This window comes from Hypanus sabinus, chromosome 4 (genome assembly GCF_030144855.1).
Source record: "Hypanus sabinus isolate sHypSab1 chromosome 4, sHypSab1.hap1, whole genome shotgun sequence".
NCBI lineage: Eukaryota > Metazoa > Chordata > Chondrichthyes > Myliobatiformes > Dasyatidae > Hypanus > Hypanus sabinus.
Genome location: NC_082709.1, coordinates 187,912,554 through 187,939,649, shown reverse-complemented (window position 1 = coordinate 187,939,649; position 27,096 = coordinate 187,912,554). Strand labels below are relative to the sequence as shown.

General features: G+C 44.7%; 1 protein-coding gene across 2 annotated transcripts in view; it reads right to left on the bottom strand.

Annotated features, from left to right (window-relative positions):
• Positions 1 to 256: 256 nt before the first annotated feature.
• LOC132393575 (ribosomal RNA processing protein 1 homolog A-like) overlaps positions 257 to 27,096 on the bottom strand; it is a 39,199-nt gene continuing 12,359 nt past the window's right edge. Inside the window, exons 7-16 of one of the 2 annotated variants that reach the window (XM_059969010.1) lie at positions 25,142 to 25,206; positions 24,042 to 24,217; positions 23,268 to 23,359; positions 20,191 to 20,288; positions 19,308 to 19,327; positions 15,738 to 15,860; positions 15,034 to 15,605; positions 11,405 to 11,560; positions 7,746 to 7,812; positions 257 to 4,092 (exon numbers count right to left, since the gene is read on the bottom strand). In XM_059969010.1, the coding sequence (XP_059824993.1) occupies positions 3,902 to 4,092; positions 7,746 to 7,812; positions 11,405 to 11,560; positions 15,034 to 15,605; positions 15,738 to 15,860; positions 19,308 to 19,327; positions 20,191 to 20,288; positions 23,268 to 23,359; positions 24,042 to 24,217; positions 25,142 to 25,206 (1,560 nt within the window). In that variant the 3' untranslated portion in view covers positions 257 to 3,901. The remainder of the gene's footprint in view (positions 4,093 to 7,745; positions 7,813 to 11,404; positions 11,561 to 15,033; positions 15,606 to 15,737; positions 15,861 to 19,307; positions 19,328 to 20,190; positions 20,289 to 23,267; positions 23,360 to 24,041; positions 24,218 to 25,141; positions 25,207 to 27,096) is intronic. The other variant, XM_059969011.1, reaches the window with a different exon arrangement.

The following is a 27,096-nucleotide window of genomic DNA, read 5'->3' as shown; positions in this document are numbered from 1 at the left end:
ATTCAGTGATCAGGTGCTTGTTGTATTTGAGGGAATTCAGTGAGGTTTGGAGTGCAGTGTGTGACCTGGAGATGGACTATTTCTCACCGATTAAAGAACGAGCAAGATTGAAATCAACAAGGACAAGAGTGGAAGGGAAGCGAGTGTTCAGTGCCATCTGCCTGCTTCTGACGAGTCTCTCTCCCTCTAACTCACGGCTGCCGAGTCTTGAGTCTTGATGTTTAATCAGCATGGTTAATGGATTGCAGACTGCAGTTCGTTTTACATTTTCTGGTTATTCTTTTATTTTATTTGCTATTTTGCACAATTTTGATCACAGCAGACTGAAACCTGCAATGAATAACGTAGCCTTGAACTGAACATTCCTAGATTGTTTCAAGGGTCTGTGGGACGATGGTTTCCACTCAGAGAGGATGCTTCCTATAATGAGTGAGTCTAAGGCCAGAGGGCACAGCCTCAGAATAGAGGAATGTCCATTGGAACAGCGATGAGGTATTTCTTTCGCCAGAGGGTGGTGAATCAGTGGGATTTATTAAACAGACCACTGTGGAGGCCAAGTCACTGGATATTTTTAAAGTGGAGGTTGATAGGTTCTTGATTAGTCAGGGCATCACAGATTATGTGGAGAAGGGAGGAGAATGGGGTTGAAATGGATAATAAATGAGACATTATGGAATGGTGAAGCAGATTCAATGGAATAAATGGCCTAATTCGGCCCCTTTGTCTTGTGGATTCACTGTCCATTGCAGGGTGTCACTGCAATGATGAATCTCAATTCAGAGGCAGCAGAACTCTCACAAGCAACACCATGCTGCTGATGGAGACTGGCCAACACATTTTACAGGAATGAATCTTCACTATCTGTATTCCATTTGTGAACTGAACAGATACTTGAACTGAGGAAAGGATTTTGAACGGGATCCAGGCCTACAGACTGTGCAATTGGACAGATGAATGAGCACAAAGGGCCTTCAACGAGTTGCTGTGCTCTCTTACAGCGTGAGAATGTTAATAGAGCCAAAGGGCAGGCTGATGGAATCTCTCTCCGGGGACAAAGATGCAGCCTATTCTTCACTGTGACCAGGAATGAACTTAATCTGCGTAAATCAGAGGTGCAGTGCAGAAACAGAACCAGAGCCGTCGAACTGTGGGAGAGGCAGCTGCCAGAGGCACAACACTGCACACTCCAGAAATGGCAAGGGGAGTAATAAAGGTCACTACCGGGGGGACGTGCATGCAACACTCTGCAGGACAGCAGCGGCTTGGTGCGTATGGGCTGAATCAAGGCAGTGGGGCTCAGGTTTGAGCCAATGTTTGGTCATTCCTGGAGCAAACAGGCAATTCAATTCAGCAGAACAGAAGCAAGGCAAGGCAATGCAGAGTCGAGGTGGCACGGCCTGGATCCCGGCCCGAGAGCAAGCAAAGACCCCAGATTTGACCAATTTATGTGCTGAGTTGAATTGGCAAATTTTGGCACAGGCCAAATTGAGATGCCTGAGAGCATATTGAAGCAACAGAAACATTTATTACAAAGGGAATTGAGTACAAGAGCAAGGAAATCCTCTTGCATTTGTACAGAGCCCTGGTGAGACCACACCTGGAGTATTGTGTACAGTTTTGGTCTCCAGGGTTAAGGAAGGACATCCCGGCTGTAGAGGAAGTGCAGCGTAGATTCACGAGGTTAATTCCTGGGATGTCTGGACTGTCTTATGCAGAGAGGTTAGAGAGACTGGGCTTGTACACGCTGGAATTAAGGAGATTGAGAGGGGATTTGATCGAAACATATAAGATTATTAAGGGATTGGACAAGATAGAGGCAGGAAATATGTTCCAGATGCTGGGAGAGTCCAGTACCAGAAGGCATGGTTTGAGAATAAGGGGTAGGTCATTTAGGACAGAGTTAAGGAAAAACTTTTTCTCCCAGAGAGTTGTGGGGGTCTGGAATGCATTGCCTCGGAAGGTAGTGGAGGCCAATTCTCTGGATGCTTTCAAGAAGGAGCTAGATAGGTATCTTATGGATAGGGGTATCAAGGGATATGGGGACAAGGCAGGAACCGGGTATTGATAGTAGATGATCAGCCATGATCTCAAAATGGCGGTGCAGGCTCGAAGGGCCGAATGGTCTACTTCTGCACTATTGTCTATTTCGAATGTTGAAAGGGTTGGACAGAGTAGATGTGGAAAGGCTGTTCCCCTTGGTGGGTCTTGTGATCTTGACAGGGCCTGGGTCCGAGAGCAAGGCCAGGTTGAGAAGGGCAGGGTGATGGGTCTGGAGGTGAGGCACACTCCATGAGGTTTACTTGCCTCCGCGCAGAACTTCAACTCATTACTCAGCAAGGATTACTCGTCTCTTCTCCGAACTGTGGCTGTGGACTGCAGTGTGAACTCACTTTTGTGAATTTCAGTTTGGAATGTTACTTACTTACTTTTATTGTTCGCACAGTTTTTATTTTGTTTTCCCCTCTGCACCTTGGGTGTTTGATGATCTTTTGTTTCAATGCGTTCTACTGGGTCTCTGCTTTGTAACTGCCTGTAAGAAGACAAATCTCAAGGCTGTATAAAGTATATATATTTGACAATAAACGTACTTTGACATTGACATTTAAGAGACCCTTAAGCTCATGGATGACAGAAAAATAGAGAGCGATGTGGGAGGGAAGGAAGGGGTAGACTGATAGCAAGAGTAGGTTAAAAGGCCAACCCAACCCAACATCACGGGCTGAAGGGCCTGTACTGTACTGTGCTTTGTTCTAAATGGAACCTCCTAAGCTTTTCTGTGGTACAGTAGCATGGCATTTCATAGCACCAGCAAGTGGGCATTGACTCCAGCTGCTGTCTGGAAGGAGTTTATACGGTCTCCCCACAACAGTGTGGCTTTCCTCCGTCTGCTCCAGAAGCTGGGCGACACTCGTGGGCTGCTCCCAGCACACCCTTGGAGTGTGTTGGTTGTTGATGCAAATTGCACATTTCACTGTATGTTTCCAGGTTCCAATGTATAGGTGACAAATAAAGCTCATCTTCATTTTAAACTTAGTCATTTGGCTGTAGGCACCACCCCACCCCTCCATTCCGTGGGGTACAGTTAATACAGAAGACCAGGGACTGAATACATTCCTGTAACCAGGTGTGTGGTTCAATAAAACATTTACTCCTGAGCGGGAGTGTGGAAAGCACGCACGTGTAACACTAGGAGAAATGTAGCAGCAGTTTTAGAAACCAGCCAGATTTCTTTTTATTGCCCAGTGTTTGAGGTATAACAATGATGGGGAGAAATGTCATCAACCTGATGGCGACTGAGACAAATCCTCCGATAAAAGACAAAACCGTACTGTGGATTTTGCATTGTCCTTTACAGGTATGGATAAGCCAAATGGAACAGTTCCGTGTTGTGACAATATTCTTATTCCAATTTCTCAGCCATCTTTCAAACCCGATGAATTTCTCCAAGATTTCAAAGGAAGAGCAGGGAGTACTTCGATAACATCTGTGTGGAAGTGTGGCACTCCCTCAGTCCCTGTGACATTTCAGCCATTCCACAGCACTGCGCCCCTCAGCAGTAGCTCAGTGTGGGACCCTGGCCCCTGATTTAACAGGAATAGTAACAGCTTTTATAACACCCAAACTGCTGCGTGCTGAGGACCTGCACCTTAACCAGAGCAGGCAACTAAGAGGAAGCCAAAGAAGAAGCATTTTTCTTTATGCCACCCAACAACATTCCCTGGAGAGGAGAGTGGGAAGGGGGTTGGAAGTGGGAGAAGGCAGTCCGCTGGTATCTGCCTGGGCAAGAACTAATTGGTGACTTTGGGTGAGTGCACAGCCCAGCTGGCAGAGAGCGTACCACTGAGTGAATGGGCTGACAACCAGTACTGACTTGTAGAGACATAAGTGTGGTGGGCTGTGCTCAGAAGAAGTCCATAGCTGTGGGCCGTTTCTTCACCGAGAATGATGCTCGCTTAGGCCTTAGGGCAGGGGAGCAGGTTGGCGTTGAGTTGGACTTTAACACGCTGTGGGGAGGCCGTTGTTTTGGGTCAAATGCGACGCGGGACGTCCCGTCCGGGCTCACCAGAATGCTTTTGTCAGTCCTTTTAAATTCTGAAAACAAAAACAAAGATTAAAACATGATGCTGTTGGATTGGGGGGTGGGTGGGGAAGGTAGAATCACCATTCCCCTTTTATTCTTTCTTGTAATTTAACTTTTCAGCGGGGTGCTTATATCTTTATATAATCACCTATATAACTGGTGAATTTTCCAGTAATTGTTGCTTCTGTCGCAGAGAAAGGCTTCACTCAGAGAAAGCAAAGGAGAGAAAAGCTCTAGGTTAAGTTTTTCCTCCCCTTCCCTCCTTTATATCTGCTCAGCTAGGACAGTAGAAATGCCAGGCAGGGTAACTGAATGCTCCTCTTGAAAGATATGGGAAAGCAGAGACCTCCAGTATCACTGACGACTACAGCCGTGAGAAGTGCATCCAGTTGCAGCTTCTAACAAAATGCGTTAAGGAATTGGAGCAGGAACTGGATGAATTCCAGATCATTTGGGAGGTTCAGGGGGTGGCATTGGACATCTAGAGAGGTCATTACAACCAAGGTACAGGAAACAGGAAACTGGGTGACAATCAAGAAGGGGAATGGGTTAAGGAGCCAGTGGCCACCCCCTTCAACAACAGGTACAGTCAGCCCTCCTTATACATGGGGGATTGGTTCCAGGACCCCCCATGGACACCAAAAACCGTGAATGCTTAAGCACCCAGTGGAGCTCTGGACCTTATTTAACCTGTCTCAGTGTGGTGGACTTTAGGACCCAGCGGAACTCAGGACCCGCTGCCCACAGTGCTTCTGTTCCAGAAAACGATCACAATTGAAAATAAAGTGGAAATAATTAAGCGATCGGAAAGCGGTGAAATGCCATCAGTCATTGGAAAAGCGTTAGGCTACAGTCGGTCAACGATCGGAACAATTTTAAAGGATAAAGTGAAAATAATGCAGCATGTGAAGGCCCTGCCCCGATGAAAGCTGCTATTATTACTAAGCAACACAGTGGTTTAATTATTGAAATACATACGTTTCTTAAGTGTTTTATATGCATAGAAAGGTAAAATATATACTGTATACTAAGACAAACATTTGAGTAACTGACGTTAAATAATACCGGATGTACCTGTTCTGAGTTAGAGAACTTCATTAATTTTTCAATTCCTGATCTGCGATAACCTATGCACATCCTCCTGTATACTTTAAATCATCTCTAGATTACTTATAATACCTAATACAATATAAATGCTACGTAAATAGTTGTTATACTGTATTGTTTAGGGAATGATGACAAGAAAAAAAGTCTGTACTTTCTGAAACAAGTGCTGGAGAGAGAACTTCCCGGTTTTCCCAATCTGCGCATAAGGAGGGCCGACTGTATGCCACCTTGGATACTGTCGGAAGCAGGGGGTGAGGAATGGCCTCACAGCGGTTGTGTTTCGGGCACTGAGTCTGGCTCTGTGACTTAGAAGGGAAAGGGGGAAGAAGAGGCAAGAGGCAAGTTGTGGTGTTAGGAGATTCAATCTCAAAACAAGAGATTCACTAGTTAGGGAATGGACAGGAGGTTCTGTGGGTGGGAACGAGATTCCCTGATGGTACATTAACTCCCGAGTGCCAGGATCTGACACATACCGCATTGAGTCCTCAGCATTCTTAAGTGGGAGGGTGAACAGCCAGACGTCATGGTTCATGTAGGTACCAATGACATGGGCAGGATGAGTGACAAGGTTCTGCATAGGGAGTTCAGGGGGTTAGATGCTAAGTTAAATGGCACGATCTCCAGGGTTGTGATCTCGGGATTGCTACTGGTGCCACGTGCTAGTGAGGCCAGAACTAAGAAGATTACACAGTTTAATATGCGGCTAAGGAGTTGGTGTAGGAGGGAGGGCATAAGATTTTTGGATCACTGGGCTCTCTTCCAGGAAAGATGGGACCTGTACAGAAGGGACAGTCTGCACCTGAACTGGAGGAGGATTAATATCCTAAGCAGTAAGGTTTGTTAATACTACACAGTGAGGTTTAAACTAGAGTTGCAGGGGGATGGGAACCAGAGTGCCAGAACAGTTACTGGACAGGTTGTGGACGCAGATGTTGGTAAGCCGTTGTTGTTTGTCATCTGTAGCAATGATCATGGTTAACCGGATCAGCAAATTTGTGGATGATACCAAGATTAGGGGTGTAGTGGACAGTGACAAAGGCTATAATGTCTTGCATCATCTGAAAAACGGCAGATGGAATTTAATGCAGACAAGTGTGAGGTTCTACACTTTGGTAGGTCTTACACAGTGAATGGTAGGGCCCTGAGGACGAACAAAGGGACCTAGGAACTCCGGTACATAATTTGTAGAAAGTGGTGTCACAGGTAGTTACAGTCGTAAAGAAAGCTTTTGGCATTTTGGCCTTCATAAATCAAAGTACTGAGTACAGGAGATGGGATGTCATGTTGACATTGTATAAGACATTAATGAGGCCTAATTTGGAGTATTGTGTGCAGTTTTGGTCACCTACCTACAGGAAAGATGTAAATAAGGTTGAAAGAGTACACAAAAGATTTACAAGGATGTTGCTGGATCTGGAGGACCCGAGTTATAAGGAAAGATTGAATAGGTTAGGACTGTATTTTTTAGAACATCGAAGATTGAGAGGAGATTTGATGGAGGTATACAAAATTATGAGGGATCCAGATAGGGTAAATGCAAGCAGGCTTTTTCCACTGAAGTTGGGTGGGACTGTAACCAGAAGTCATGGCTTAAGGGTGAAAGGTGAACTGTGAGCTTAAGGGGAACATGAAGGGAAACTACTTCATTCAGAGTATGGAATGGGCTGCCAGCACAAGTTGTGAATGCGGGCTTGATTTCAAAAAAAAGTTTGGATAAGTACATGGATGGTAGGGGTATGGAGAGCTATGGCCCCAGTGCAGGTTGGATGGGAGCAGTCAGGTTAAATTTTTTTGGCTTGGACTAAATGGGCTGAAAGACCCATTTCTGTGCTGTACTTCTCTATGACTCAGGGCTGTATATGGTGATATATATGTACTTTGATAATGAATTTACTTTCATGTTGTTCCCTTATTAAAAAAAGGGCAGCAGGGGCAAGCCAGGAATACAGGCCAAAGAGCTTTACATTGTCATGAGTGAAATAATGGGAAAAATTCCAAGGGAGACGATTTCTCTTCACTTGAAAAGGTAGAGCCTGAGGGGGAGGAAGACTCAGTGTGGTTCCATGCAGGTGAGATCCCTGATAATTGTCTCCTCCACAGCAGCATGGGCTTTAGGAAAGCCTTGGACAATATCCCATGGAGTAGGGTGGCCCACAAGGTCAGGGCACATGGTACACAAGGAGGATTGCATTGTAGTGTAACAGTTAGTGCAATCAGTAGTCTATCACCAATTGGGATATGATTCCTGCCACTGAATGTAAGAAGTTTGTATGTTCTCCCCACAATCGTGTGGGCTAGGGTAGTGAGCTGTAGGTATACTATGTTGGTGCTGGAAGCATGGTGACACTAGGGGCATCCTACCACATCCTCAGGCCGCTTTAGTTGTTGACACAAAGACACATCTCACTGTATGTTTCAATGTACATATGACAAATAAAGCTAATCCTCATCTTCAAAAAATCTTTCATCTCATTCTTTAAGTACTCATTTGTGGAGGACTGTGAATGAACCAGCAGCAATGCTGGGTAATTCTGTCCAACATGACAGCATGCTTTACCTGCCGTTGTGTTCTTTCTCAGCCCAAACCGCACTTTCTTTGCACTGGAAGTTGGCATGGCTTTAATCTGTGGTGCAGGAAACAAAAAGCATATTTCAAATAAAGAACGCAATGCAACAAGACCCAAAGACTAACTGCTGGAAGAACTCAGCGGGTCGGGCAGCATCTGTGGAGGCAAGAGGAAAGTTGATGTCTCATGTCGAGATGAAGGGCCTCAACCAAAAATGTTAACTGTTTGTAGATGCTGCCTGACCTGCTGAGTTCCTCCAGCAGTTAGGTCTCTGGTCCAGAATTAAGCATCTGCAGTCTCTTGTGTCTTTGTGCAACTAGACCTCTTGTTTGAACACCCTTAGGCCTGAAGGGCAGTGTAGTACCAGGTGTAAAGACGGTCTTGGCTGTGAATATAGAAAACAAGAGTAACCCTGTGGGAACAGTCATAGGGGTGGTCTGGACCATAGAGAGAACAGGGACACCTGAATGTAACTGGTTGCAGAATGTTCTAGAATGCAGAGATTAGTGAGCAGGTAACTAAGTACATAGACCAGTCCAGCACAATACAAGCACTTCAGCCCACAATGTCGTACTAACCTTTCAACCTACTCAAAGATCAAACTAATCCTTTCCTCTCACATATCCCTCCATTTTTTATCGTCCATGTACCCACTTAAGAGTTTGTTAAAAGCTCCTATTGTATTTGCTTGTAACCACCCTTGGCACCGCATTCCATGCCCTCTGTAAAAAAAAGCTCATCCCTCCCCCCCCCAGTAATGTTCCCCCAATTACCCAAAAAATTATGCCCCCTTTTACCAGCCATTTATGCCCTGGGAAAAGTCTCTGGCTATCCATTCTATCTATGCCTCTTATCATCTTCACCTCTAACAAATTGCTCCTCACCCTCTTTCACTAGCCCTAGCTCACTCAACCTGTCCTCTTAAGCATCTTGGTAAATCTGCTCTGCACTGTCTCTAACACTTCCACATCTTTCCTATAATAAGCAACTGAAACTGAACTGTGGTCTAAACATCATCTCACAGCTCTTGAATTAAATCTCCAACACACCACAGGCCTTCCTAACAACCCTATCAACTTGTGTAGCAACTTCGAGGGATCTATGGACGTGGACCTCAGGAGGCTGGGCAGACTGGCCCCGCTGGGGTCCCGTGGTGCTGCCCTCCAGTATTTGCTCAGTGGAAGAACAAGCTAGACCAGAACAATCATTCTACAGGCAATGCCACTGGGGGACTTTTGGTATATTAGTTATTTGTGACTGTCTTTTTCTGCTGTTGTAACCATACATGCTATACGTGCTGTTGGTGATGTGTTTTACACCATGGCCAAGGAGGAACGCTATACTCATGTATGGTTGAATGATAATTAAGCTTGATCTAATGAGGCAGAAAGAACAAGGCTGCACGCCAGCTTCCACATGCAAAAGAAACGTCCAACTGAGAGCAGTAATACAGCGGGATCAGACAGGATATGGTACTGAAGGGTGAGAGCAGGGCCAGAATGCTCCAGTGCACCCCCTGTGGAAGTAGCAGCAAAGCAAGGGTTAAGACAATGTCCAGGCAAGAGAGGTCTTTGAAGATCACAGCCTCCCTTTGCACAGCAGAGGAACAATGTCATTTGGCACACGGAGACAAGAATGCAAACGAAGGGTTCCTGGGTGACACCTACTATTGTTCATTTAATTTACTAATTCCGAAGTATTATTATTGGCCTGTAACCTGGAGATTCTACAGGTTATTAATACCTGTATTATTGTAGTGTGATTGATTATACAAATATGGAGTTTGAATATATAGTTTACCAGATGGTTAATATCTGCTACTGCTGATCAATTCTGTATACAAATGTTTAGGCATCATAATTATGTGGTGACAGGGGACATGTGTCTCCTTGTGCACAAATAAGATAAAGTGTGATTGAGGAATGAGTGTGGGTTTTCAGAGTCCAGATAATTGATGAAGACACCCCTGCTTGGGATCTGATCACCAATCTATCCTAATATTGTTCCAAACTCTAGAGGGAGACATTGTTTTTGTTCAAGTTTAATTGAACAAAGACAACCTGCACAGTAGAGTTTATAAAGTGGAAAAGCCACTGTGACAGTTCTGCTTTCTTGACTCCACAAATCTGGACTCAGAGGTACAAACAAGCGTCAAAAATTGGGGTCTTCCTTGGTTGCAGTGAATGACCATGACGTCTTCTGTGCCTTGTCATGCTTTTCGCTCTCCACGGAGCGATGCAGTACCGCCTTCCCGGCCATTGGATTTTACTGTAGTCCGTTGGGGCTGACTTTGCACGGTAGGACAGGCACGTCTCTATCTCACTGGGGTATGAGGCCGCCGTATACCCTCACCTGATTTATCTCACCTGTAAAAGCAGTGTTTTGGGTGTGGCTGTTGACACACTTGGAGCCAGAGGTGAGAGCTAAGTGTCAGTGGGGGCCAAAAGTGAGTGAGCTGTCCTGGAATGGACACATCAAGCCACTTCACCAGAGGTGTTACCCCTCCCTGGACACCCTACACACATATATAGCCAAGTGAAATAGTCTCCTCTGGGGCCAAGGTGCAAAACACAGTACCAACACTCACACAAGTGTGCCATGTGGCCAAGTGGTTAAGGTGTTGGACTAACAATCTGAAGGTCGTGAGTTTGAGCCCCAGCCAGGATAGCATGTGTGTCCTTGAGCAAAGCACTTAACCACACATTGCTCTAGTCCACCCAGCTGAAAATGGGTACCGGCAAAAATGCTGGGGGTTAACCTCGTGATAGACTGGCGTCCTATCCGGGGGAGAGTCTCGTACTCTCAGTCGCTTCACGCCACGGAAACCGGAAAGAAGCACCGGCCTGATGAGCCTATATGGCTCGGGACAGACTTTAACACTCACACAAAGCACACAGCTCATCTAGCCACAATAGCAGAAAACATGCAATCCCCAAAAAAATATATAGCCTATGTCCAAGTAGCACAGCCTGTAGACTGATGGTGTGTGGCATGTTGTTCTTCCACCGAGCAAACATGCCATGTCTCTATCTTCTCCACATTCTATTGACAGAAGACTCACAGGTTCAACAACATCAGTCACAACAGTGTACAGCTAAGGCCCAGGGTGTTCTACATAGACAAGGTGGACTGTCACAATCTTTTCCTCAGGGGAGGGGAGTCTAAAATTAGGTGGCACAAGTTTAAGGTGAAAGGGGGAACTCGATTAGAGGTGGGTATATAGAACGAGCTGCCAGAGGAAGATGTTGAGGCACCATTTGAGAAGCACTTGGATAGTTATTTCATTTTTTTAATATAAAGAGATACGATATGCTAACATGCCGTTCTGGACCAATGAGCCTGCACTGCCCAATTATACCTGTGACCAATTAACCTACTAACTCGTATGTCTTAGGAATGTGGTAAGAAACCCACGTGGTCACAGGGAGAATGTACAAACTACTTATAGATAGCGGTGGGAATTGAGTAGTGTTATGCTAATCACTATGCTACTGCGCTGCCCCCATGGAGAGATATGCGCTGAACTGAGGAAATGAGGACTAGCTGAAGGTCTATATTGTTTTATGACTCAATACAACATGACAAACACGACATCTCCGGCAAGGGGAGTGTGGAGTTTGTGGATCAGAATTTAGAAAAGCATTCTCACCTCCTTACACGGTTTAGGCGTAGTTCCAGCACTCCTCGCTCTCTTGAAGATGGAGTTTGGTATAGAAACTTTCTCAAATTTCACAAACTCGCTCGCTTCCGCTGCGTTCAAGGTCTTGATGGGAGCACTTGGCCTAGCATCACCCTGGACTGTGGCCTGATAGGGATAAAACCGAACTGTTTATAGAAAGATTGATCAGAACTCCACAAGCATCTGAACAAGTCAGCCCAAACGTCACCAATGGGAGAAAGGACAAAGTCATTGAGTGATAGCTTCTCAGCACAAACCCAAAAATCTCACTTTTCCCAGATTCTGGAGGTAGGACAGAGTTTCTCCAGCTCTCAATACTCCATTATCCAAAGATCACTAACTAATCTCTAGATTGCAAATGGTGGGGTGCTGGGGAGATGATACCTCTATCAGCCTTTGTACATGCCAAGAGGAAGTCACCAGAAAAGTAAGGGTTACCTATCCACACCATGAAACAAAGACCATAAGACATAGGAGCAGAATTATGCCATTTTGCCCACTGAGACGACTCTGCCATTTGACCATGGCTGATTATTTATCCCTCTTAAGCCCATTCTCCTTCATGGAACCTCAGATGCCCTACTACTCCAGAACCTATCAACCTCTGCTTTAAATACACCCCATGACTCGGCCTTGACAGCCATCTGTGGTAATGAATTCCCACTCTAGACTGGAAGCTGCAGAGGTTAAGTTTCCAATTTGTCGTGCAGTTTATCCTCTCTTCAGTGGCAGAATTGGGTAGAATGCGCAGTACTGCACAGTGGAAGAGTTCGGGGTAGTGAGTACATTGATAACCACAACATGCATTGATTTCAGAGTTCCACAGTGCAAATGAGGTTCCACTGAGGTTGGGTGGGACTACCACTAGAGGTCATGGATTAAAGGTGAAAAGTTTAAGGGGAATCCGAGGGGGACCTTCTTCACTCAGAAGGTGGTGAGGGTGTGGAATGAGCTGCCACTGCAAGTGGTGGATGCAATTTTGATTCCAAGATTGAGAAGTTTGGATAGGTATGTGGATGGGAGGGGTACGGAGGGCAGGTTAGTGGGACTAGGCAGGTTAAATGGTTCAGCATGGACTAGATGGGCCGAGCTTGTTTGTGCACTGTACTTTTCTATGACACTAAATCCAAGAATCCTCACAATTGGAAGCCTTAACAGAAAGCAAGCTTCAGTCTCAGAAACAGCAATTTGAAAAACCACTCAACCATAATTCTGTACTTGACACGTGCACCTTAGAGACTTTATTGCACAGCCAATAATCAAAGATCTCCACCATCCAGGCCACGCTATCTTCTTGCAGTTATCAGTGGGCAGGAGATACAGAAGCCGGAAGTCCCACACTACCAGGTACAGGAACAGCTACTTCCCTTCAGCCATTCAGTTCATGAACCAACTGGCACAACTCTAATTACTACAGTTTAGCACTATGACCACTTTGCACTAATCTAGACATTATTGTTTCTAATTGTATTATTTCTTGTAAAAGTGTATAATTTGTTATTTTTGTTGGGTGGATGATGATGATCTGAAACTATGTTCCTGTGATGCAGCTGCAGGCAAGTTTTTCATTGCACTGGCGCACTCATGGACTCGTGCAGCTGACAATACAGAGTTTGGCCCGCATTTGTTTAAATGAAGTACCAATGCCCATCAAGGACAGTAGATTGATACTTTATCGATCCAAAAGAAAATTACAGTGTCACAGTAGCATTGCAAGTGCACAAATATTAGGAGAAGTAAGAGAGAAAAAACAGTAAATTACATTAAAAATAAAACAGAGCTCTGGCAAGCCAAGGTTAATAACAGTCTTACCAGGAGGGGGTAATCACTTCCCTGAATATAGGCTGACTCATTATAGAGCCTAATGGTCAAGGGCAAGAATGACCTCACATAGCACTCTTTGGAGCTGTGCAGTTGTCTTAGTCTATTACTAAAATGCTCCTCTGTTCAGCCAAGGTGGCACACAGAGGGTGAGAAACATTGTCCAGAATTGCCAGGATTTTCCGTAGGGTCAATATCCAGTGTGTCAAGTTTGACTCCTACACCAGAGCCAGACTTTCTAATCAGTTTATTGGGCCTGTTGGTATCAAGGGCAGAAAGTGTTGATGCCATTGCCCCAGCACACCACCACTTTGAAGATTGTATTGGCAACAACAGACTGGTATAACATGTCAAGGAGAGGCATGCATACTCCAAAGGACCTCAGTCTCCTCAGGAAGTAGAGGCAACTCTGTTCCTTCTTGTACACAGCCTCTGTGTTGGTGCTCCACTCAAATCTGTCATCCAGGTGCACACCCACATACTTGTAGGTCCTCACCTTCAATAGTAACAGGGAGCAGTGCAAGCTCAGTCTTCCTAAAGTCCATCACCATCTGCTTTGTCTTACTGATGTGGACCTGCAGATGATTCAGCTTACACCATTTGACAATGTCCTCCACCAGGGCCCTGTATTCATCCTCCTGTCCTCTCTTTATACACCCAACTATTGCTGAGTTGACAGAGAATTTACACAGATGACATGAGTCAGTGTTGCATCTGAAGTCTGAAGTATACAGGGTAAACAGGACGGGAGCCAATACAATCCCCTGTGGGGCCCCAGTGCTGCTTATAGTCATGTCTGACACACAGCTCTGAAGCTGCACAAACTGTGGTCTGCTAGTCAGATGGTCCAGGAAACAATGGAAGTGCCCACTTACACTGAACGGAGCTTTCCCCCAGCAGTGAGGGCTGGATGGTATTGAGGGCACCTGAGGAATCAAAACACATGACCCTCACAGTGCTGCCCTGCTTATCCAAATGGGAGTCGGCTCTGTTCGGTAGGTGCCTGGCTCTCGCTTACTTCCATCAGGTATAAAATGGAAATCATCAGTAATGGAACCCACCACTCTCTGTGTAAAAAACCTACCTCTAACATCTCTCTATACTTTCCTCCAATCACCTTCAAATTACACCCCTTGGCATTAGCTATTTCCACCCTGGGAAAAAACTGCTGGCTGTTCACTCGATCTATTTGTCATCACCGTGTCCCGCACTAAGTCACCTCTCACCCTCCTTCACTCCAGAGAGAAAAGCCACAGCTCGCTGAAGACCAGTGGGCTAACTGGTCTCCTATCAGAGAAAATGAGAGATGAAATCACGTCTGGGAAGTGAAGGAACAACACACTGCTGTCAGACTTGTGGACTTCTCTGCAAACTTCCTTCCAAATCCCATAGATGTATGGGTTAATAGGCCTGTTTAGAGGGTGGTTCGTCGAGCCTGGAGGACTGGTCACAAAATATTTCATCACCAATTGAGGCATCATCATCAGTGCACAACTGAGTGATGTTTCTGCCGAGTGCTTGCACTTATATTGGCTCGACTTGCTGCTCTCAATGGTTGGCTATCGCACTGGCCACTCGTCTTTGCTGGGTCCAAACAAGCTAGTCAGCTGGTTATCGGTTGTTGTGAGCTTTGGTTCCTCAGGCGTCCAGAACCTACCCTCTACCCCCCACTAAATATGTTTATAGGCCATGGGCAGAATTGGTTTGCCCTGGCTCATAGGGCCAGAAGAACCTGTTAATGCTGTATCTCTAAATAAGATAATAAAATTCCAACTTACACTTCTCATCAGTTTCTGTCTCTGGACGGGCCTCTCAGTCAGCTCCTTCACCTTTCTCTTTTTCCTGACTGGTGCCTGGCTGGCAGATGCTGCATCACCTTCATCGCCAACAACTCCTTTCTTGTTTTGCTTCTTAAGTTTCACCAGGACTCCTCCTGCTTTCTGCCTGACTACCGGCTCGCTGGGAGTTGAATCTTCAGGTGAACTCTTCCCATTAGAGAGCTGAGCCTCCTCCTCCTCTTTCTTCTTCTTCTTCCGTTTGGGAACAATGGGTATCAAAGGTTGTGTGTCTGACTTGGACTGGCTCACTTGGTCTTCCCCAAGTAGATCTTCCTGTCCCGACGTTTCAATCCTCGGCGCGTCACTGCTCAATAAGGTACTCTCTAAGGTCACAGCTGTATCCACTGGTCTCGATCTTTTCTTCTTTTTCCTCGGGGGTTCCTGGACTGTGGGACCAGCTACTTCCTTCTCAATCTCGCCTGCTGGCTCCTCATTCTCATTGGTTGCTGCTGGAAGCCTCCCTTTGGAACGCCGTTTCTTTTTGTTTTTCCCTTTCACTGCTTTCTTCTTAACTGGGGAAAAAGAAACTGAGATGTTCAACAGAAATCACAATCCAATTCAAAGGAAGGTCTAGCAAGGCCTGAAGGATGTTTTGTGAAATATGTATACATTGAATTAATATCAAATTGCAGAAACCATCTCACCCTCTTCTTCCTCCTCCAACAATCCCATTTCCCGTCTTCGTTTCTTCTTTTTCCAACTGAAATCATCTTCATCTTCCTCGTCTGATGACGTATCATGAGGAATGATATCTTGAGGGAAGACTCCTGCATAGAGATGACATAGTCATGTTAATGAGATTATTTAGGAAGGAAATCACTCAAGAACTCTGCAACTCATGTTCTCAATATTATTGCTTTTTTTGCATGTTCAGTGTCTTCTTTTGCACACTGGTTGTTTGGACGTAGATTTCTATTGAATCTATAGTGTTTCTTTATATCTACAGTGAATGCCCATGAAAAAATGAATCTCTGGGTAGTATACAGTGTACTTTGATAATAAATTTACTTTGGACATTGAGAATCATCCTCAGTTTTATGAGCAGAGCCATGGAATGCAAAAGGTGTGGAGCTTTGCAAAAACTTTAATTTCTCCTTGCTCTGCTCAATTCCACCATTACTTCTACATAGTGTCAACTCCTATAAGTGTGATGAGCACCTCAAATGGATCACCAGACAGTCTTCCACGTTTCTGTAGATACAAATGATTTTTTGCAACTTGTCATTGAATCAGATTTTTTTTATAACACAGGTGGCAACTATTTGGCAAATCAAATGCTCAACAGCTATAAATGGTGACATACAAGTACTTTGATAATAAATTTACTTTGAACCTTTGCAAGTCCTTGTCCTGCATGCCAAAAGTCCATGCACAAGTTTAATTTAAACACAGACATGAAGAGGACGTTTCCCATGGTAGGGGAGTCCAGGATCAGAGGGCATAGCCTCAGAATAGAGGGATGTCCATTGAGAATGGAGACGAGGAATTTTAGGTGGCGGATCTGTGGAATTTACTGTCTCAAGCAGCTGTGGAGGCCAAGTCATTGAGTATATTTAAGGCAGACGTTGATAGATTCTTAATAAGTCAAGGCATGAAAGGTTATGGGAAGAAGGCAGAATGGGGTTGAGGGGGAAGTGGATTAGCCCTGATCACGAGCCGAATGGCATAACTCTGCTCTAATGTCTTATGGTCTAAAGGACATTTCTGCCTCTACCCACCATTAAGCCAGTGAATTCCAGACTCATACCAACATATTTTTTTTCTAATCTTTCTACCATCTATTTTTAATTATCAAGGACCAGAGTACATCACAGAATCACTTTCGTTTTATAATCCTGCTCAAGCTCTGAGGTCTTCTTACACCATTCTCTTAAATTTAAATAATTTCCCTCAAAAGATCAGGTCAGTTTTTTTGAACCAAGATCCTAAACTCAATACCTAAAACTCTAAGGGATGCAGACTCAGTTACACTTTCATACGCTAGCTCAAAACCTATCTTAAAATCCTCCTCTTCATCTGAAATGGGTCCTTATTCTGGCTCCTCTGCAATTAGAGTCCAGCACCACTGAATGAAACAGGTCCTCCTGTCCAAACAGTCCAAGTCAACCAAGGTGCCCATTTAAACCAATTCCATTTGCCTGCTTTTGGCCCATATCCCTCTAAATCTTTCCTATTCTTGTACCAGTCCAACTGCCTTTCAAATGTTGTATCTGCATTAACTACTTCCTTTAGCAGCTCCTTCCACACACTGACCACCCGCCTGTGAAAAAGTTGCCAATCAGATGTTTAGTGGGCCAGCACTGGAGTGTAACTCTATACAGCGTCAGCGATTGGGGTTCAATTCCTGCCACTGTCTGTAGTAGAGTGTACACTCTCCCCGTGAATGCGTGAGTTTCCTCTGGGCGCTGCGGTTTCCTCCAACTTTCTAAAGTTGTGGGCTTCCCTTTTGGGACCAGAAGCATGGCGACACTGGCATGCTGTCCCCAGCACATCTTCAGGTGCTGGTTGTTGACACAAACGATGCATTTCATTGTACGTTTTGGTGTACATGTGATAAATAAAGCCAATCTCTCTCCCTCTCCCTATTCTTCTCGATTCCCCATCTCTGAGATAAAGACTGTGTGCATTCACCGTCTGTGCCCCTCAAGATTTACACACATTAATAACACCCCTCATTCCCCTACACTGCAGTGAAGCAAGTCCCAGCCTGTGCAACCTGTCTCTGTAACTCAGTCCCCTGAGTCCTGGTAACATCCTGGTAAATCTCCTCTAAGCTCTTTCCAGCTTAATGGCATCTTCCCTACAGCTACTGTGATCAAAACTGAACACAATTACAAATGCATTCTTGCCAACATCTTATACAGTTGTAACAAGAGCATCACAAATTGGTCTGGATGAAGGGTTTTCGCCTGAAACATCAACAGATTATTCCCTTCTGTAGAAGCAGCTCATTCCTCCAGCACTTAGGAGAAGCGGGCCTTTAACCTCTGAGTCTGCTCTGCTATTCCATCATGGCTGATTTGTTATCCTGCTCAATCCCATTCTCCAGCTTTCTCCCCTTAATCTTTTGACACTCTAATTAATCAAGAACTTATCAACCTTTCCTTTAAATGCGCTCAATGACTTGGCTTCCACAGACGTCTGTGGCAATGAATTCCACAGATTCACCATCCACTGACTAAAAAAATTCCTCATCTCTGCCCTCTGGTCCCAGACTTCCCCATTATATGACACATCCACCCTATCGAGGCCTTTCAATAGTCGATAGATTGTCAATGAGATCCTCCCTCATAGATATGTTGTGTAAATCACAAAACTGTTTTCCGTCAGCTTCCTGTGCCACAGGGAAAGCAGTGCCAAGCCCAGTAAAAACAACTCCCCTGCAGCCCCTGCTGTGCACTCACATCTTTCCTACTAAGCATGACCAGCACTGTACACATTATTCAAGCTGTAGCCTGAATACTCCTGAAGTTATTTATTTACTTGTTTAGAGATACACTGTGGAACAGGTCTTCAGCCCCTGACAGCTCACCTATTTAATCCTAGCCTAATCATGGAACAATTTTCAACAACCTACTAACGGGTATTTCTTTGTATCGTGGGAAGAAACTGGTGCACTTGGAGAAACCCACACATTCTGCGCAGAGAATGTACAGACTCCTTACAGAGAACACCAGGATTGAACTCCAAACATCTGATGCCCCAAGCTGTAATATTGTCATGCTGACCACTACACTACCACAACTTTGTCATTCCCCGGTAACTACGTGGTGGAAACCCGTCTAGCACAAAGAGCTCGGAGGTTGGGCGAGTAGCTCGAGACACCAAACTCTCAAGGTAGAACTTTTGAAGATTAACGTGTCACTGTTTACAAGGATGTCGCCGGGATTTGAGGACGAGCTACAGGGAAACATTGAATAGGGCGGGTCAAGTGTAGAACGAGCTGCCAGGGGAAGAGGTGGATGTAGGTTTGACTGCAGCATTTAAGACAAGTTTGGATAAGGATGGATGGGAGAGGTGTGGAGGGCTATGGTTCAGGTGCAGGTTGATTGGACTGTACAGAGCAAGATGAGCATAGACAAGATGGGCCAAAGGTCTGTCTCCATGTTGCAGTGCTCTGTGACTAGGTAATTGGTTGCTCCCTTGAACACACTGTATCATATGAGTAATACATCATACTGAAGTCAGCTTTTCCACAAGTGCTTTGTCCTCACCTTCAGCCAAATCCCGGAACCTATAGGAAAAAGGAAAAGGACAGCATTTAATAGATGGTATAAGCAGGCTCTAATTCTTTGTAAGGCTTCACAACACTAACACTCTGAGCAGTTAAACCACAAATGCAGGCATCACACTTACCCAACGCACAAGCCCAACACTGCACTCAAGACACATCAAGTTCATGCTCCCCAAAAAAAACCCATGAGTCAATAAGGAAACTCATTTTCTTGCAGGCATTTACTAAATAACTATGCCTATAAACAAAAGCTGTCAAACAATCAAAGTGCAAAAGAGAAATTATGTACATAAAGTATTGAGAAATTGAGTTGCAGAGTCCTTGAAAGTGAGCGTATAGGTTGTGGATTCAGTTCAGTGCTGGAGTGAGTGAAGTTATCCCCTCTGGTTCAGGAGCCTGATGGTTGAGGGATAATAAGTGTTCCTGAACCTGGTGGTGAGAGTCCTGAGGCTCCTGTACCTCCTTCCTGAAGGCAGCGGCAAGAGGGGCACATGGCCTGGAAGACGAGGGCCCTTGATAATGGAAGCTATTTTTTTGTGGCAACACTTCTCGTAAATGTGCCCAATGGTGGGAGCACTTTGCCTGTGATGGACTGGGCTCTCTCTGCCACTTTTGTAGACTTTACCATTCCTGGGCATGGGTGTATCCATACCAGGCCATGATGTAATCAGTCAGGATACCCTCCACTGTGCAAACTATAGAAGTTTGTCAAAGTTTCTGGTGACATGGCAAACCTGTGTAAACTTCTAATGAAGTAGGGATACAGAGGAGCTTTGAGAGACAAGAGTTGGATGGTATGCTGGGAACGTGGGACTGGTCTGAAATCGACAAAAAGGTTTTAGAGAAACACAAGAGATCCTTACTTTCGCACCAGTTTGTAGAGGAGTTTCCTATTCTGGGTGGGAGTGCTCCCCCTGCTGGAGAGCTGGAAGAGCCGGTCAGCAACAGCCCCGTAGTCAAACTGCGGAAACAAAGTCCAACTTTATTGTCACTTGCACATGTCCTTGTCTGCAAAAGTGCACTGGAAAACATGTGGTAGCACCACAGACACATTACATCAGGTATGCAGCATTCACATTACAGATAGTCCCCGAGTTACGAACGTCCGACTTATGAACAACTTATACTTACGAACCGAGGAAGAACGCCGTCCGCCATTTTAAGTTGGATCGCGCCGCCTTCCACCATTTTAAGTTGTTGCTATTGACATTGTGCTGAGTGTGTAACTTTGTATTTGGCTTAGATTTTTCTTAACAAGATTCACTCTGACCGCCCTCCCCCACCCCACCAACTTTTCTGGTCGGCTGCTGGCGCAGTGAGATCAGCGCCAGGCTCAAGAATGGAGGTTCCTGAGTTCGGCCACTCTCGAGTGTGCCAGGTTGATGTTGAGCTCACAACTTGATCTTGTAAAAAAAAAACAAAACACTGTCACCTCCAGTTTAAATTCCCACGCGGAATATCGAGGAGGATCAAATACCCGAACCCAGCACAGCCTTCACTTGTCCCATTTAACCCGTCTCAGTGCAGTGGACTTTAGGATCCAGGCAATTCAGTGCAGTGGTCCTTAGGACCCAGCAGAGGTTGGGACCCACCGCCCGCAGTGTTTCTGTTCTGTTGATGGAAAACAATGCGATTGAAAATAAAGTGGAAATAATAAAGTGTTTGGAAAGAGGTGAAATGTCATCGGTCATTGGAAAAGCGTTCGGCTACAGTCGGTCAACGACTGGAACAATTTTAAAGGATAAAGTGAGAATAATGGAGCATGTGAAGGCCCTGCCCCGATGAAAGCTGCTATTATTACTAAGCAACGCAGTGGTTTAATTATTGGAGTACATTTCTTAAGTGTTTTACATGCATAGAAAGGTAAAATATATACTATGTACTAAGACAAACGTTTGACTGATGTTAAATAATACCGGATGTACTTGTTCCGACTCATGTACAAATCCGACTTAAAGACGGACTCAGGAATGGAACTCGCTTGTAACCCGGGGACTGCCTGTACACACAAGCAACACACAAAATGCTGGAGGAACTTAGCAGCCAGGCAGCATCTATGGAAAAGAGTACAGAAACGTTGACTATACTCTTTTCCATAGCCTGGCCTGCTGAGTTCCTCCAGCATTTTGTGTGTGTTGCTTGGATTTCCAGCATCTGCAGATTTTCTCTTGTCTGACATTATACACAATTTTACAAGACAGAACACAATTAGAAAAAAAGTCTGTAGTGCAATGTGGTTATAGCATTACTAAACTGCAGCGAATAAGAGCTTTGCTGGTTGTTTCAAGAACCGAACGGAAGTGATTGTTCCTGAACCTGGCAGTGTGGGACTTCAGGCTTTCCTACCTCCTGTCTGACGGGAGCTATGAGAACATGGCATGGCCAGATGGTGGGGATCTTTGATGATGGAAGTTAACTTCTTGAGGCTACTGTTTACACTACTGATGGTGGGGTGGAATGTGCCAGTGATGTATTGGGCTAAGTCCACTTGTCTCTTACATTCCTATGTATCTGAATTACTGTACCAGACTGTGATGCAACTAATCAGGACACTTTTAACAGTACAGCTGAGAAGTCTGTTAGCGTTCAGTAACATCCTTAACCTCCTAAGAAAAGACACTGGTGCACCTTCCTTATTGCAACAAGGTTTCAGACATCATCACCCCATCTGAACCACTGACAGGCTTTCAGCCATTAAGGATCCAATCCTAAATTCAGACACTACACTGGAAATACAAATCTTCTTGGATCTAATCACAGCAAGTTTCCTTTAGACACAACAGGAATGCAAAGCAATCAGGAAATGACCCTACAGAGGCCCAAGCTCCTTTATGATCATTTAACATGACAGCACTTCCCAATGAAAAAGCAAACACGTTCTCCAATGAACTGCAGTCATCACAAGAAGGCAGCATCCATTACAAAGGGTCGTCACCACCCAGACATGCCCTCTTCTCACTGCTACCATCAGAGAGGACGTACAGAAGCCTGAAGACACAGACTCAATGTTTTAGGAACAGTTTCTTCCCCTCTGCCACCAGAGTTCTGAGCTGTTCAGAAGTACTACCAAGTTATTTCGACTTTGTTTATTTTTGTTTCATTGCAGTACATTATTGAATTTGAGAACTACAATCTAGCAATTTTTTTATAGATGTACTGTAGAGAGCATTCTGACCAGTTGCACTGGTACGGAGGGCCACTGCACAAGATTGGAAAAAGCTGCAGAGGGTTGTAAACTCAGCCTTCTCCATCATGGACATCTTCAAAAGGTGGCATCCATCATTAAGCATTACAGACCATCACCATCCAGGACAAGCCCTCTGCTCATCAGGGAGGAGGTACAGGAACGTGAAGACACACGCTCACTGTTTTAAGCATAGCTCTTTCCCCTCCACCATCAGACACCTGAATGGTTCATGACCCAATAAACACTACTTACTTCTCTCTATTTTGCATTAGCTATTTTAATTTTTTAAAATTGTGACTTGAGTAATTTTGTATGTATTGCACTGAACTGCAACTGCAAAACAACAATCCTATGACATTTGTCAGTGATTTAAAAAAAAACCTGATTCTAACTGTGAGATCCTGACAAGTGAAATGTTTACAGGATGAGAGTATGGCTAGTGCAGGAAGGGGTTAATTCCCCGTCCTGATACTATATTCTATTAACATGAAGATTTTATAGTCACTTAACTTGGTGACAATGCACAAATGTCAAGTGCCAAATTCTTTAGCTATTTTATTGACTGCAAATCCATTACCATAAACACAATGACCATACCAGAGACATGGATCAGTGGGCATGGTCACCGTGAGGACCAAAACAAAGAACCAGTTTTAGTGTCGACTCACTCAGCAACTCTCCCCCAATTCCGTTCAATTAAATGGACCCCCACCTAAGATTATCCTTATTTTGCCTGTGTAATGCATTGCTTACTTGGAGGACAGGATCAATATCTTCATCGCATTGAGAATGGTTTGGACTCTTCCTGTCTCCATCCAGTTCAGTGTCTTCCCTTGAAGCTGACCCTGTGCAAACATTTTCAATTGTGAATCTCCGATCAGTTCAATGCTGGAGAATTTCTAATCTTTTCAAAACAGTTTGAATCAATCGATGAATCTCACAGCTACAAGCATTCTGTTCTTATGATACTGGAATCAAAATTAACAGGATACTGCCGACTGTAACATCACAGAGTACTGCGAGGGGGCTTCTCTTCATTGCCACAAGGAATTTCAGTATGTTGAATACGTACATCTCACACCACAAGATAAAGCAAGACACGTTTGCCTCTCGCCTTCTCTGCTGCCACGATGAGCATGGATGGTGGCTGAGGCAGATACTTTAGGGACATTTATAAAGACTTTTAGGTAAGAACATTGAGAGTTATGTGGGAGTGAAGGGCTAGATTGATGTTAGAATAGGTTAAAAGGTCAGCACAACATTGTGGGCCAAAAGGCCAGCACTGTTTAGGCACACGGATGATAGAAGAATAGAAGGTTATGTAGGAGGAAGGGGTTAGATTGATCTCAAAACAGATTAAAAAGTCAGCTCATTGTGGACCAAAGGGCCTGTACATAGAACATAGGCCAAAGGGCCTATGTTCTAAAATGGAAAACATTGGTGCATATTCAGGAGCTCATAAGCTATTGTTATTTGTCTTTGTGCACTCACACCAGAGCTAATACCTCAGCATAATCTGGTTCTCACCATTTATCTTTGGCTTTGCTGGATCTTCGCTCTCTTGACTTGATTTCAGTTCCTCGCCCGACACGTCGTCCTCCTCACTGGCCTGCAGCTCATTCATCAAATCCTCAATAGCAAAAGGTGCCTGGTCCATAATGAGCTCAAAGATTCCCTGGGAGATCATGTGAAACAAGACTCGACTGCAGCCATGCCACAGTCAGGGACAAAACGAGAATTAAATCAGGGTAATGGCCTACTGACCAGTGCAAAACCCCACCCTTCCGGCAATCAACCGGGAGAACTGACAGACTGAACACAACAGGGTCCATTCGATGGCAAAACTGCTTGACTGGAATCAAAATCAAGATACCAAAAGAGTACAGGCATCAGAAGACTACAGCAATGCACAAAATGCTAGGGGACTCAGTGAGCTAGGCAGCATCTGTGTTGGGATCTAAATTAGCAGGGTATTGGCACCCTAAAGACGGTAACATCACAGAGTATTGTGAGGATCTTTCTCTTCATTGCCAGAGGGAATTGTTGAACTTTAGCAGGTGGAACACACAGACATCTGATACCACAATAAAGACTAAAATAAAACGGGATACATCTGTCCATGGCCTCCACTGCTGCCACAATGAGGGCAAACTCAGGACAGAAAAGCAACACCTCATATTCCATTGCAGTAGTCTCCAACCTGACAGCATGAATATCAAGTTGTCCAATTTCTGGTAATTTCTCTCCCTCTCATTTTCCATTTCCCATTCTGGTTCCCCTCTCAGCCCTTTTCTCCTCACCTGCCCAGCAGCTCCCTCTAGTTCTCCACCTCTTTCCCTTGTGGTTCTGAGCAGATCTATAATTTACACTCAGAGCTCGGCTAATAGATTCAAAGTGCACAAGTTCAGGTCAAATAGCCAAATGCTGGGGTGGGTGAGCTGTAGAAGAACAGGTGACCCCGGGAACCTGCGAGGACAATGGAAGTTCAGAACATACACATTAAAGGCAGCAACCATTTTTGTTCGGCCCTGGTCAGTATAGATAGAGAATAGTAAGGCTTTTTGATTGGTTGGGGACATTAACCCACATTCAAAACATGCAGACATTGACAGACAGGACAAACTTACTCTTTGGTCTTGGCAGCAATTTGACAGAAAGGATCAATAAACTTCAAGTTCTGTTCTGCAGTCAACTAGAACAAAGCAAATAAAGATGCGTTACAACATAAGGTTCGTACATGTTATTCTTTACAGGAAAAGGGAGGGAGGAAAAAGCAAACTATGCCTCTTATTGGTTGGTGAGGCTTAATTTAGAGCAGTGTGTGCATTTCTGATCACCTACCGACAGGAATTACGTCAATAAGATTGACAAAGTTACAGAGAAAATTCTGAAGGATGTCGCTGGAACTTGAGTTACAAAGAAAGGCTGAATGGATGAGGGTTTTATTCCCTGGAACGTAGGAGAATGAGATTTGATAGAGGTATACAAAATAACAAGGGCAATAGATATGAATACATGCAGGCTTTTACCACTGAGGTTGGGTGAGAGGTCATAGGTTAAGGATGAAAGCTGAACTATTTCAGCAGAACCTGAGGGACATCCTCACTTGGTAGTGAGAGAGTGGAGCGAGTTGCCAGTGGATGTGGTAAATAGTTTAGGTAAGTACATAGATGTGAGGTGTATGGAGGGCTACAGTCTAGGTGTGGGTCAATAGGACCAGGCGTGCTGGCCTGCTTCTGTGCTGTAGTGCTGTATGACTGAGCCATAAACTGCAGAACAGGGGCAGACTTGCCTGGCAGGTCAGGTGGGTGCATCCTCCACTCCTGGAAAAGTAAAGAAACAGGGAAAAGAACAAACTGAGCTGATAATATTGACAAACGTCTGATACAGACTGAGGCCGTTAAAAAGACAGAGCAGGACTGAGAAAAGGCAGATGGAGTTCAACCTGGAAAACTATGAAGTGACTTAGTTTGGAAGGTTGAACTTGATGGCAGAATACGAGGTTAATGCCAGGATTCTCAACCACGTGCAGGAACAGAGGGATCGTTCAAACATCCCTCAAAGTTGCTGCGCAAGTTGATAAGGTGGTTATGAAGGTGTATGGTGCATTGGCTTTCCTTAGTTGGGGGACTGAGCTCAAGAGCCACAAGATAATGTTGCAGCTCTATAAAATACTGGTCAGACCATGCTGAAGAGTAGGGTCACCTCATAGGAATGATGTGGAAGCTTCAGAGAAGGTGCACAGGAGATTCACCAGGATGTTGTGTGACCTAGAGAGCAGGCCCTATGAGGATATGTGAGCAAGCCAGGGCTTTGTCCTTTGGAACAAAGGAGGATGAGAGGAGACTTGATAGAGGTGTACAAGGTGATAAGCAGCATAGAAGGAGCAGACAAGATTCAGTTTTATTATCACTGATATATGAGGTGAAATAACATTGCCAGGGCAGCAACCACCAATACGAGAGGACATCCTTTTGAGGCGAGTGAAAGAAGTTTTGGGGAGATGTCAGAGGTAGGGCTTTTCACTCAGACTGGTAAGTGGCTGGAACGCATTGCTGGGATGCAAGGTAGAGGGTAGTACATTAGGAACTCACAGATAGGCACATGGATGAAAGAAAAATGGAGGAGAGAAGAGTTAGCTTGATCACAGAGCAATTTAAAAGGAGGAAACAACATTGTGGGCTGAAGGACCTGTAGTGTTTCATGCTTATCCAGCAGCAGGGAGTGTGGTATACATGTGAAGTTGTTGAAGGGGAGCTGATGGGTCTGTGTAATTCTAACATTTCATTCTGCATTGTTATTGTTTTACCCTGTACTACCTGAATGCACCGTGTGATGAATCAAACAGACCGCAAGGCAATCTTTTCACTGTACCTCGGTACACATGACAATAATAAACCGATTTTCCAATGAAGGGAGAAGCCAGCTACGTAATTAAAACATACACAGTTGTATTGTAGCACACAGGGCTGAGATTAGCTCGTTTGCTTTACCAAATGCAGTCTCGTCCCAGTCATTTCTATGGTTCTGTGATAAAGCCCATCTCAATCAAATCCAGCTTCCAACAAAGCAGAGTTGAAGA